General features: G+C 32.3%; 1 protein-coding gene across 2 annotated transcripts; it reads right to left on the minus strand.

The window, feature by feature from the left end:
- Nucleotides 1-212: 212 nt before the first annotated feature.
- LOC123543317 (uncharacterized) lies at nt 213-13,025 on the minus strand. Of its 2 annotated transcripts, none has more exons than XM_053552279.1 (2): nt 9,331-13,025; nt 213-1,865 (listed from the first exon to the last, which is right to left on the minus strand). In XM_053552279.1, exons 1-2 carry the CDS (start codon nt 9,529-9,531, stop codon nt 1,101-1,103), a joined length of 966 nt encoding a protein of 321 aa, XP_053408254.1. In that variant the 5' UTR covers nt 9,532-13,025; the 3' UTR covers nt 213-1,100. The 2 variants fall into 2 exon arrangements, with proteins under 2 accessions (XP_053408254.1, XP_045185329.2); XM_045329394.2 differs by having other exon boundaries at nt 9,337-13,019.
- Nucleotides 13,026-13,651: the final 626 nt, after the last annotated feature.

The raw sequence follows: 13,651 nt of genomic DNA on the forward strand, positions 1-13,651 counted from the left end.
TGAGAATATAAAATTTCATTCGTAAATTGTCGAAGTCAAAATCAAGTCAATAATGTTTCGAGATGTTTTCAATAAAAGACAATTTTTAACTATTTGAGATATTTCGTAAATTTACGAAGTCCATCCTAAAGGTTTTCAAATGTTTATAATAATCAACAGACAACTTTTATCAATTACATTTAGCTCGTAAACTTACCAAGCCTGGAAATGCCCTTTTCATCTATAAAGTTAAAAACGGACTGTTTAAATTGAGTTATGTTCGTACATGCAAATTCAACCTTTTTCTTAATCTATTTATCCCCAGACAAGTTTGTGAATTTACGAAATTCGAATCTGTGATTTGTTTTTCAATGTATAAAATTGTGTTCGTAAATTTTCGAAGTCTGTAAATGGTGTTATCAGGTATAAAAGGAGTTGTTTTTAAATATGGCTATGTTCGTAAACTTTTTTCTACTTTGTGTATTCTCAGGCAAGTTCGTAAATTGATGAATTCTTAATCTGTTTTTTTTCTTTTCAATGTATAAATTTCTTGTTAAATTCACGAAGTCAAGCTTCTGAATATTTTTTTGAGATTTGTACAATAATAGACCACTTTTATTAACTTTGGCTAGTTCATCTATAAACAAAGTTCGCAAATATTTTTTTTCATGTAAAAGAGGACTTGTTTTTTAATATAGTTATGTTCGTAAATTTACGAATTCGAGCCTGTGATGGTCTTCAAATGTTTGCAATAATATATAATTTTTATCATTTTGACCTAGTACATAAAATTCAAACAAGTAACAACTTCGTAAATTTACGAACTGTGTCTGATTAATTTTTCATATCACTTGATATTTTTTTTTTCTTTTTTCAGCTTGTTCGTATTTCCGAACTGTGTCAGATTTACAATTCTTGCCATTTGTTAAGTTTTCAATTTTTCAGCTTGTTCATGAATTTACGAACATTGAATGAAATAAATGCTAAATGCTTTAAATTTTTACGCGGTTCCATCGGTAGCTTATTTTTGAAAATGGAGCGCTCAATATTGATCAATAGTGCAAATTTACTTTGAATAAGCCATTTTTTAAAACTAATATCAAAACAAGTTCATCTAAGCATTATACACATTTATCATTAAAACGTAAATGGTTTTTCGAAATATTTCTATTACATCGCTCACAGTACTGACCATCGATGTTACCGTCAACATTTGATGGCTTCCCTATAACGTCACGAAGAGACGGTATATGTGCAAAGCGCTGAAATACGTAAGTGTTCATCAGAAGTTGTTCAACTTTATTTATATTGTACATTTCGCAAGCAGGATATGTTGAACTATGCCGACCATGATGTGGCTTATAGTTTTTGGTCGGCGATAAATAATTACGCCAATCTGCCGACATTTGTTTTCCACAACACAAACGAAGTATGTCCCAATAGCGTAAGTATTCTACTGCCTGTTGTATCTGTTCGTCAGAAACTCCAAAAATTGAGCGGTATTCATGGACAATGAAATGGCCACGTTTCGAAACAGTTTCTATGTCTGCAATGTATGGACAGTGCATCTTCATCATTTGAACTTTACGCTTATTATAATCAAACTTCAGTTGCTTTTCGGCAGACAGATTACTACTTGAAGTCATGAAAATCCAAGTATCTAATGGCAAAAGTCGCAGTTCATTGTATTTTATTTCATGTGTTTTAATAACAGTGTACTTATAAAATGGTTTTCTTCCAAAGAAACAGCCTAAGGAGTTTATTTCAGATTCATGAAGAATGGCCATAAGCACACATAAAATCTGAAACTGTAACGTTGTGGCAGTTCCTCCGACTCCATATTGTATAATAATATTTGGAACACGGTCGTGTAAACTGATAACAGACTGAAATATATGTAAAAGACAGAAAAATAATTACAATAATTTTATTACAATAAACTTGTTGAACTATACTTAATCAAAGTTGAGCGCTTTCATACTTTACGTTGTGTTTCAATCGAGGGTTGTTATTCAGACGGCTGTTGACTTCAGGCTAAACCAGTTGGTAGATAACAAACTCTGTCGACAATGATACTCAGTTCTACTTGTAATATATTAAGACGAAACTTACAGACACATGTTAGAAATATAACAGGAACGTGTTATGTTTAGATGTGATTTTAGCTGACCTGAGCAAAGCTCGGGTGTGTTATTTTGATCGCTCGATGTCCGGCGTCCGTCGTCTGTCTGTCTGTCTGTCGTCTGTCTGTAAACATTTAGCTTGTGTATGCGATAGAAGCTGTATTTTTCCACTGACCTTCATCAAATTTAGTCCGGATGATTGCCTTTATAGTATCTAGGCCAAGTTCGAATATGGGTCATCTGGGGTCTAAATTTAGGTCACTAGATTAACTCAAAGAAAAACCTTGTGTATGCAATGGAGACTGTATTTTTTAATTGATCTTCATGAATTTGGTCAGAATGATTGCCTTGATAAAATCTAGATCAAGTTCAAATATGGGCCATCTTTGGTCAAAAACTAGGTCACTAAGTCAAATCAAAGAAAAACATTGTGTATGCAATTTTATACATTTTACACCGGATCTTTATGAAATTTGATCAGAATGTTTGTCTGGATAAAATCTAGGTCGCGTTTGAATATGGATCATCTAGGCTTAAATACTAGGTCACCAAGTCAAATTATAGAAAAACCTTGTCTACAAAATAGGGGCTGCATTTCACACTGGATATTCCTAAAATTTAGTCAGAATGATTGCCTTGATAAAATCTAGATCTGATCACAATATGGGTTATCTTGGATTAAAAACTAGGTCTCTACGTCAAATCAAAGAAAAATCTTGTGTATGCGATAGAGGCTGTATTTTTCAATTGATCTTCATTATATTTGGTTAGAATGATTGCCTTGATAAAATCTAGGTCATGTTCGAATGTGGGTTAATGTTGGGTCAAAAACTAGATCATCCAATCAAGTCAAAGGAAAAGTTTGATAATACTTTAGAGGCCACATTTATGACCATATCGTCATGAAATTTGATCAAAAATTTTTTACTGAAGTTTAAAGTCTTTGATGATTTCGAAAGTGGGTTAATAAGGGCCAAAAACTATGTCACTAGGTCAAATCAAAGGAAAAGCTTGTATACACTATAGAGGTCACTTTTATACTCAATTCTATCTGAAACTTTGTCAGAATGTATTTTAATGAAATCTTGGACAAGCACAAATGTAGGTCATGTGAGGTAAAAAAAACTAGGTTATTAGGTCATATCAAAGAAAATACTTGTTTACCCTCAACATTTTTGGTCCAATCTTAATGAAAATTGGTCAGAATATTTGTTTCCATGAAATCACTAGGTCCAACATGTTTACACTGTTATGGTGTATTTCTCAGGTGAGCGACCAAGGTCCATCTTGGCCCTCTTGTTGTACAATACATATATTTGATTGGTCTTAGCATAACGCGACTGAATAAAGCAAACATATTTGTAACTTATAGTCTATTCCGATTTTACAGATATAAGCTTATTAAAGAAGAATATTTTGTTAGTTTTTGGTCCATTTTTTGTTTTAACATATTCTAGGTATGTTGAATGCTTTTGGCATCTGGCAAATGCCCAAGAAAGGGTCAAAATCGGGGCAAAAATAATCACTATTTCTATAAAAATATTTCCATTGATATAACTTTATAATACAAATGTTTATCTATAGATATGTTTGAACAATTTCTTCCATATAATTAGTAAAATTAAGTAAATATTTATCAATAAAATATATTGTAAGTTAAAAATGTGTACTTTACGGATCAAAATGGAGGATATGCATATATATGCAAACGTCTGTGCTTGATCAAGTAAATTATAAAGAAAAAATAAACAACATTAAAATTTTACAATTTATGACGTCATATTGTATTAATTGCCCTGATGATTAATAAACGATCCCGGTAGGCAAATATTATGTAACCCATGTAATGTTGTTTATTTTTTCTATATATATGTAATATTTATCATAAAAGACCAAATAAATGACAAGTAAAGACTCAATAAATGAAGGAGAGAGACCGGACAATAACGAAATGAATCTCATTGGAGACCATATTAGTTGTTAAAGATCCATATTAATGGTGAAACCGGTTGCGATTTTTAACTTGTAACTTTACTCAATTAATCTATGCAATATCAAAAAATCCTACGTCATTCATAGAATAGAAAAATGAGACTAAGTATTAGTAAGACTGAAAATTTCTGCTGGAATTTTAATGTCAAAAAGAAAACGATATTTTTCATGAAATGATTTTGCGTTCTTAAAATTGTCATTTAAGACCAAAACAACGGGAAAAGTTAAAACTTGATTAACATGACATTGTCTATAATTAACTTAATACCATGTGAAACATATTTTATCCTGGTAAGATGATTTTATTGAATAATCAACTTGTTAATACCTAATCATCATTATAATTGGTTAAAACTAGGTGTGACAGTGAGTTAGATTAAGCCTTTTATGAACTTAATAAATATAAACAATCCAGGTATCTTTTATAATAACAATCTGAGTGTGACAATTGTTTGGTTAAAGTCCTTATCTAAACACTTTGGAATGCCTTACATGTTAATCAATGTACCTTGATTATGACAAGAACACGCTCTTTCATGATCATTAAGGTTTAAGAGGTGTCAAGAATACTTATTGGAACCAGCACTTTCTTGCAGGTTTCTTTGACAGGTTGGAAAAACCTACATGCATTTTATTTCTTAATCATTTTAGAGATACTTTGTTTTATATACCCAGTTATATCTTAAGATTTTGGTGAATTTATTTATTTGTATTTATTTTAAAAAAGTATATGAAAGAATTGATTTAGTGTTTGACCGGTATAGACATCACTCAGTAAAATCAAACATCACGAAACATGATAAAAGGACATACCAACCAGTCAGGAGACTAATTGAAAGTAGGATTGTACCATTACCAAAAAAAACCTGGTGTAATAGTTTAGCAATTCCTGCAAATAGAATTGACTAGGTAGATTTTTATCAGAAGAGCTGATCATGCATGCACCCTACAGAAAGAAAATCTGACGTTGGTTGTTGGCGATGGCTTTCAGGAAGAAGAAACTGTTGACAGCAATGTAAATGAACCTAATTTGGATGAATTAAAGGCTAAACACGAGGAAGCTGACACAAAAACCATTATCCATGCTGTTCAATGCAGCAAACGATTAAATTGTAGATAACACTTCTTTTGTTTCTGCCAGAGATATTTACGTTTTCTTGCTCTTACTATGCCACCTGCAGGAATAAATACAACAGATGAGTATAGATAGAATATTTCAATCTATGTTATTTTTAAATAATTATCTGATAAACAATTTGTATTTTAAGCGTCTGTCATGTAGTTTGATTCCAAATATAAAATTAATGTACTGTATTTAACTATAGCTTTACAATTATAACCAAAGTGAATAATCAACTTTCTGCGAAATAATCAAGTTAGGGTAGTTTTTTTATTTCTCTCTTAACTGAGCATACATTTAGATTAAAAGCTATTTAGCTTTGAAAACGTGTTGTTTATCTAATCTGTGTCGCTGTTACACATTAGTTTGATAAAGAAACACACATATTTTTTTTTAATTGCGATACTATTACATGCAGTCGACTCCCGTTGACTCGAGCTCGAAGGGTCAGTGAAAATGAGTTCGAGAGATCGGTAGGTCAAGCCATCAGTATGGCGGCCATATTTGTTTATACACGGAGCTCTGGTAAAGTACGTACATAGTTGACTTATATTTAAGCTGGAAATATATATTTATTGTCAGATTTCGTTTTAATAAAGAAGAAATAAAAACATAATTTACATACCATTTTTTATAGTTTTATACATGCATATTTACACTATCATCTAATACGAATATATGATTATAAAAAATAGACGGGCACATTTAAATTCAAAGCACATTTGATGACTCAGCTTGTAAAGCTATAAATGTTAAGACAAAACAAACACGCTTGCACAGAATGTTTAATTTTCTTTCTTTAAATTCCTCGCTGTCCGGTAGCAGGGTCCTTCACTATGTTGTACGACCTGCATATTTCAACTTTGGAAATGTGAAACGTGTAAGCAATCAGTCATGTTTAAAGTAAAATATATCTATCCTTTCCTCAGATTATGTTTGACATATACAAGTAATAGAAAGAGCATTGAAACTCGAGAGTAGACGATTTGTACGAGGGGCGTAGCCCCCGAGTATAAATCGTTTACCGTCGAGTTTTAATGTTCTTTCTGTTTTGTATCATAGCTATCCATATATGGTAGTTCAATAGGCGTTCCACATTGCCATATACAGCAGTTCAGTGAGTACTTAAAATCCTTGCTTTACAAATCTGTAAATCTCAGGTAAAATAAACCAATGCGAGCGCAGAAAATCAATAAAATGCACATCGCTGTCTGCTGTTAGAGACACGCCCATACACACTGGCATACTTTCCTATCCAACAGTGCGGTCACTAGCGTGCAGGTATTTAATACCTGCACACTTTTAGTTACCGCACCCTGCGCTCAGTGTATACAATTTACCTGCACCAAATTTATTAAGAAAAAACACCGAGCTATGATACAATTCATTAATTGAAAACATTAAAGGGAACGAAAATTATCTAATTAAATTTGTTTGACCTATACAAGTATTAATTTCACAACGTGCTAAACCCGCGCGCACCGAATAAAGCTGTAACAATAATAATAATAGAGGTGCAAACTGTTTGCACCGTGAAAAGATTTGTGGCGGACATTTGTCTGTTCGGCCCATCAGATGTGATTTACATTAAAATTAAGCTCAATGGACCAGACAGGGAGTTCGAGAGTTCCAGTTATCGGTGTTCTAGCCATCCGGAGTTTAACAATATACAATATAAAAGAAATACGATCGGGACCAGACGATGAGTTCGAGCGAACGGTGGTATTCGAACGATCCGGGTTCGAGCCAATGAGAGTCGATCAGACATTTTGATTTTTTGCCAATTTGACCTTTAAAAGATTTTTTGTCAAATGGCTATTTTGAATTAAGCATATCCAAATTATTCTAAAAAAATAATTGGGACCAAATATTTACAAAATGCCCTTACCTCTCATTTGTTCTTTTGAAATCTGGACTAGATTAACATACATATCTTAAATATCTGCTTCCTTTAGACACTAATTTTTATTGTAAACCTATTGGGAATTTTTAATTAGAATAGGCACAATATTTGGCAGATATGAATTCGTGTTAGATACAAGTTAAGAATGGTAACTGCTTTTGAATCAATATGATGTATCATATTTCAAGTACGATAATATCATTTATACAAATAAGTACGTACAAACTGGCTTGGACAAAAGTTATTCCAACATAATCTCGGGCCCTTTCTCAAAATAGAAACCTGATACGTGCTATATTTCGAGATTTTTGTTCGTTTTTGTTAAATCACATCGTTCTAGTGCCTATCAAGGCGCAAAGATACATATCTATTAATGCTTCAATAAAGCAGTATACTTCCTTACAGAAAAGTCAATTTGCTTGTACCATCAAATGTATAATTTTTCATATTAGATGACACAAGACAACCGTTGCTTACTTGAAGTTCTTCTTCTCACATCGGTGTCAGTTGCGTCCTGCTAGTTCTTCACGTAATGGTACCATCTGTTTTTGATCTTTTTACTTCATATGTTGCAAAGTTACTGACAAATATAAATTTTTAGACAAAGCATATTTCATACTTCAATAAATGACGGATTCTACATCTACCCGCCAAGGTCCCTTTTGACAAAGTACCGTGCGTTTACCTCAGGCTAAGACGACACACTTATTACTTTGTATTTACTTTTGAAACCATTTGACACTTGTTTCTTTGATTTGTAAAGTAAAACATCAGAGTATTAGTTAAAATGAAGGTTGTACAAAAATGACTTATTGCGCGAACTGCCACAAAACGTATAATTTTTGTTAAAAAAAATGTTACAGTTGCTTACAAGTATGTCTAGGTGTTGAGAAAATGTAAGAACACTATTATCGATATCTCATCAGTCATGTGACATGGAATAACATATTTAAAAAAAAAATTAAGATATCGGATAAATCCCTTAGTAACTATTATCCTTAAATATTTCAAACATGTATAAATTACTTTTTCTATATCTACCAGACAGTGACAAAAGACACAAATTCTCTAGCAGTTTTGAAAATCGAAAAAGTTTCTCTTAGGTAGCATGACATTGAATCATAAATTTAAAATATTTCGAGATCAAAGTGTGGTGTGTTCGGGTAAAGTGAAATAAAGCAAGGACGAATAATCAACAGGGAAAGTCAAGTTCCTAAAACGCAGTCGCCCTACACGAAAAACAACAGCAGATAAAAACATTTGAAACGCACACACACACAAACAAAAATGGGGTGGGTATAATAATTCAATCATATAGTAAACGGACAGGGGTGTGGGGGGGGGGGGGGGGGGGGGGGGCAAGTGCAAAGAAAGAGAATGGCGAGTGGGTAGTGGTGGAAAAAAGTGGGAGATAGGAAAAAAAACCGCCAACAACAAACAATACAACGTACGCAACATGAAATACGAGACCGACAGAAAATGTCTGACTTATTTTAAACATACTCTTTAGTCTCATTTATTTATTTCCATAACTCTGATTGCCTCCATTTTTTAAAGACATGAGTACTTCATAATGCCATCTTGTATTGTACATCACGACAATAAAATGTTCACATTGGTAATTTTGTGGGAAGGATTACACACTTCGGACAATATACTTATGGCGCATTTTCAATTTATGCCTACATTAAGACAATTCATTTCCTGTCCATTGGAAAACACCATGCCGTTTATTTTTAATTACTGGGATTGAAATAAAGCCCTGAATAATCAATACTTTCGAATAATCATCTATAAGATCTCATTTACAATTGTACGATATTAGAATCTATGAAAACAGATCATTACGATACATATAACGCAACCATGCAGCATAAAAGCAGACTCGATTTGATAAAATCTGTTCATGAGAGGTTATGAAATGTGCAACACCCGTCACGCTCCCTAGCACCGGCCTAAGATGAATTCTAATTCTCCATGATTCCAAAGGACCAAAAAGGACAGCAAAACGTTGTTAACGTACATTTCTTTTTCTTTTTAGCATGGGTAGTCGTAAAAATTACCCATACGGATTTGTTAAAATAACTTATTTCGAGTCGAGCTCATTTAAAGTAAGGATTATTAAGCTGCTTTCTACTCAGTTCTTTTCGACAGAAAATGATAGTTGTCGTTGTGACATCTCAAAAATATCATTTATTTTAATAAAAACGTACATTTACCTTGCGAATACTTTCTCCATTGTCACCATGCTTTGAACCTATTAATAAAGTAATATTTCTATCTGCCTCGAGTTGATAAGAGTCGCCAAAAATAAGATATCTGCTGTGAGATTTTTTCTTCAATGCAATTAACATATAAATAGTTAATAACAGTGCAAACATAAACAAACAAAGTATTTTAACAAAGAGTTTCATGATTTAACCTCCTTTCGAAATATCATCGTCTAAATACATTTTGTATAAATAGGCTGAACAACTAAATAACAAACATGAGGAATGATGCAGTTTGTATTCCTTTTAAGTATTCCTATGTAGTGTATTTTTGTTATATTATCCATTTTCTTTAAACAGATGATTAATGATTAACAAGCCGATAAGTCAAGGTTCACAGTATATTATGAAACAATGAAAAATATATAGCATAACAAACCAAGTTCATTCTTTCAAACACTATACAGACCATTCCTCATTCAGTTGAAATGTTTCCTTTTAACAGCAGACACAAAATTTATTACATATGATCCATTTCCAGCCGTATCACTAAAACCTTTGAATATCTATGTGTTGAAAAGTCGTTTCAAAGATACATGAAATGAAAAAATCATGCAAAGTTTATTAAGTATTATTTAGTCATTCGGATAGCATGTTGTTACAATCGATGGAAGTGTTTAACAGAAACATTTTTACGAAAAGATATATCTCACGCTAAATTAAGAATTTTGCGTGTTTCTTTAAACAAATTTTAGCATAAATATCTTAGATGTCTAGTATATTCACGACTGGTCTTAAGTTGCTTGTATAATTGTAACTAAGATGGCTAAGATTACTAGATTTTCTACCATAACAGTTTTCTCACTGCACAACAACAAGGCGAGTAGCAGAGCGGAAATATATGTAACTCGTTCTGTATGTAGCAAAATCGTTAAATCACCAAATCTGGTGTGTACGGGACAATATATTAAAACATTATGCACACTGCCTATAAACTGTATCGATATTTAGAAGTAAAGATTTGTGTCAAAAACAGGGCTGATCTCGCTTTATTTTCGCTGCAATAATAACTTAAAACAAAGGTGATTGCATTCTGTACTTGGACATATGTTACGTCAGAGGGGTAACGATTTCTTATTACAGTAAAGAAAAGTAACAGAATGACAAACCAGCAACTATTAACAAAGACAAAATTTTATTCTTGAAATTAAGCAACAATATAAATACCTTCAAAAATATCAAAGAGGCGTACAATTTAGTAATATGTAAAATAGTCCGAATCCTGTCAAAGTCAAATTTAGATAAAATTAAAATAAATTCCACAATGTTCCACACAGTTCAAAAGTAACTTTAGCATATCTAAAAACCATAACTCCTCTCTTCAAAGAGAACCTACTAAATCCACAAATTTTACTTGATTCTTCAAATAATCCTTCAAAATATTAAATATCCAAACTGGTAATATTTTGTTATTAAGAAATACATGAACGTTTCACCAATATCTACAGTCTAGATTCTGTCTTAGTCCTAAACTATCTCACTGTTTATTGTATAATGGAAGGTTCGAGAGTTTTCAAGTAATACTAAGAATGAAAAGAACATTCTGGAAAATTCAAGGATAATCTCTTTTTAGAAATAACTGTCAAACACTCTATATCAGTATTGTTACAGAACACAATAGGATATTGTGTATTAAAATTTACATGATGTCTTAAAACTAGGTCAGTAAACAATAATTTGCCTAAGGGGAATATGACACATACATAAAACATATATTGCTCAAAAATGAAACAAAAAATATGAGTTCGAAGTTCTCCTATATAAACACGTTCAAACTTCACTGCATACACTAAACAATGACATTGATTATGTGAAAGTAATGAAAATAGATGCTTTTAGTAAATAACCTTAACATGCCAAGTCATACAAAGTAGTTTGAAAGAAGTAAAAAAGAAAATAAGAGTATACATGTGCGGTGTTTGCAAGTTCACACCTGCTGGAAATCCTCAAAACTGTGCCACGGCCTGCTTCCAGCCGGTAGAGCTAATTTCTGCCCTCATCCTATAGCCTCAGCCTTATGATGTGGCAACAAATTTATAGTTGATTGTGTGGACGTGGGTCATTTTTTGTACTGGCGGGACGCTACAAACTGAAAAATAATACCGAAGATATGTATATATTATTTATTTACTTCAAAAGTAATAATGGTAAACAACGTAGTGGTCACTACAATTTAGCGAAGGCGAATGAAATGAAGCATTGCATTCATCATAAAGGCTACGGGTCACAGGTTAATAAGGTATTAGTGTACTATAACGGGACACATATATTATATTGGATACAGGTACAAAAGGGGTATTGGAGGGTTTTCGGCGGTTATGGGGCGGGCTGTTTTTTTAATTATTTCCCTTGGATCATTTGTGCATTTAAATAAAACTGGTAGTTATGGAATTGAAAACTGCAGGACTGCTTCACTAATTATGTTTTATCGTATACTTTATTGTAAAGTTACAAGTAAATATACAAATTGAGATAATTTGCCCTACGACAAATGTCTGAGTGGTATATTCAGGATAATAAAGTGGGGGTTAAGGATAAGATTGTGGGAGTGTACGTAGTTCTCACTGTCAGCTGGACAATTTCAAGCAAACGTACTCTGTAAAAAAGCAATATACCTTGTATTTGTCGGCTGATAATAGGAGGTCCCGTAGCCATCGTAACTGAATTAATTCTCTGTTTTAAATACTTATATGTTGTACAATCGGCAGTTAAGCCCATACCTATAAAAATATTGAATTACAACAGTCGCCTTCTACCACCTACGAGAATACAATGAAGAAACCCGTTAGTCTAAAAGTCCGTACACCTGTTACTTGAACTAATATTAAACCTTAGCCAAACCTAAAAACTAAAAAAATAACACTTGAGTTTAAGGTTGACACTCGCCTTTCAGACGATTGTAATTTAAAAGTGATATGTCTTCTGACAAATAAGGAGTTTATCCATATGTGTTGACTTTTATGCTAACATACCTTTATAGTGACGACTATTTTGGACTAGCAGGCATTCAGATAGATAACTTGATGACTCAACAGTCAAATTTCTGGAAAGGCCCTGTAGTCAACATTTTGATAACATGCCTTTCGACAGACAGTCCATTGGGAATGCAAACAAAGAATAATCAGATGAGTAGCCTGTTACCCTTTATCTCCTGCTTATGAACGTTTTTTTTCCTAATTGGACATCTACCCTTTGATTACAAACTGTAACAAGTCTGTTCACTTACCAACCGACATGACTATGTTCACTACGATACATAGTAAATCCAAAGTCTTAAACTGTGCATTACTTTCTAGCAGTTACACTTTCATGAATATTAAAAATCAACTTTATATGTTATAATGTATTACTTTTTCATACTGTCTTATAAGTTGATTAGGTGTAGTGCAATACGATCATAAAACTAGATGACATGTTCAATTTCTTTGCTAGGTAAATGTTGTCTTTTACGGTTTCCATTACAGATCAGTCACTTAATGATATGTCGGTCACATTTAGTTCATATGGGGAAGTTGTCAGCAACCTACATAGAGGTCTTTGTCAAGTAAACCTAAATTAATTAAAGAAAGTCGTATAAATCTAGACAAATCTGATTTTATGACACAATCAGTAAATATTACCGACACCCCGTCAGAAATGTGCCTAATTATTTTCAAAAATAATTAATTAATTCCAATTACAGTAAGAAAATTGCAATAAATAATATTAATTACAACGCCTTTCAAAGGAATTGTTTAAATTTACAAATATTTTGCTTCTAAAATAAGATTATATTATTGACTTTTATTATATTTTATGCCTTTTTGGAAGGAGATAAAATTGATGACAGCTTATGAAGTCATGAGTCAACTATTTATAATACCACGACATGAATGACAAGAATCAATAGTCCCGTTTTTCCTGTTGAACGATTCCTAATTATTACTTTTGATAACTAAATGTAACATCCACTTACCAACGAATGATAAGTTCACACATCTAAAACTAGTTTGAGTGCAACAATTACCTTCAGATATTTACCTTCATGTTTAAACATTTCAACGTCCATTGATCAGTCAAAATAAGCCAAAGTAATTGAAAGTAATTAGATTTATTGGTCATTAAACCCAATCATATGTCAGTAATTATTATATGGAATTACCCTTAATTAGTTTGTCTAAATATTATTAATTATCAAATAGATCAAAATTGTATAATTAACAAATTAATTACAATATAATTAGGCACATCCCTGCACCCCGTGGTATTCTAGGTTCTTACTGCT

Source organism: Mercenaria mercenaria, chromosome 10, assembly GCF_021730395.1.
Source record: "Mercenaria mercenaria strain notata chromosome 10, MADL_Memer_1, whole genome shotgun sequence".
NCBI lineage: Eukaryota > Metazoa > Mollusca > Bivalvia > Venerida > Veneridae > Mercenaria > Mercenaria mercenaria.

What these genes read in the sequence shown, in the direction of transcription:
- LOC123543317 (XM_053552279.1), bottom strand. Translation starts at nt 9,531, where the DNA reads ATGAAACTCTTTGTTAAAATACTTTGTTTGTTTATGTTTGCACTGTTA. An exon ending in AAAGTATTCGCAAGGTAAAT is followed by an intron (nt 1,866 to 9,330) that starts GTACGTTTTTAT and finishes CATATATTTCAG; the next exon opens with TCTGTTATCAGTTTACACGA.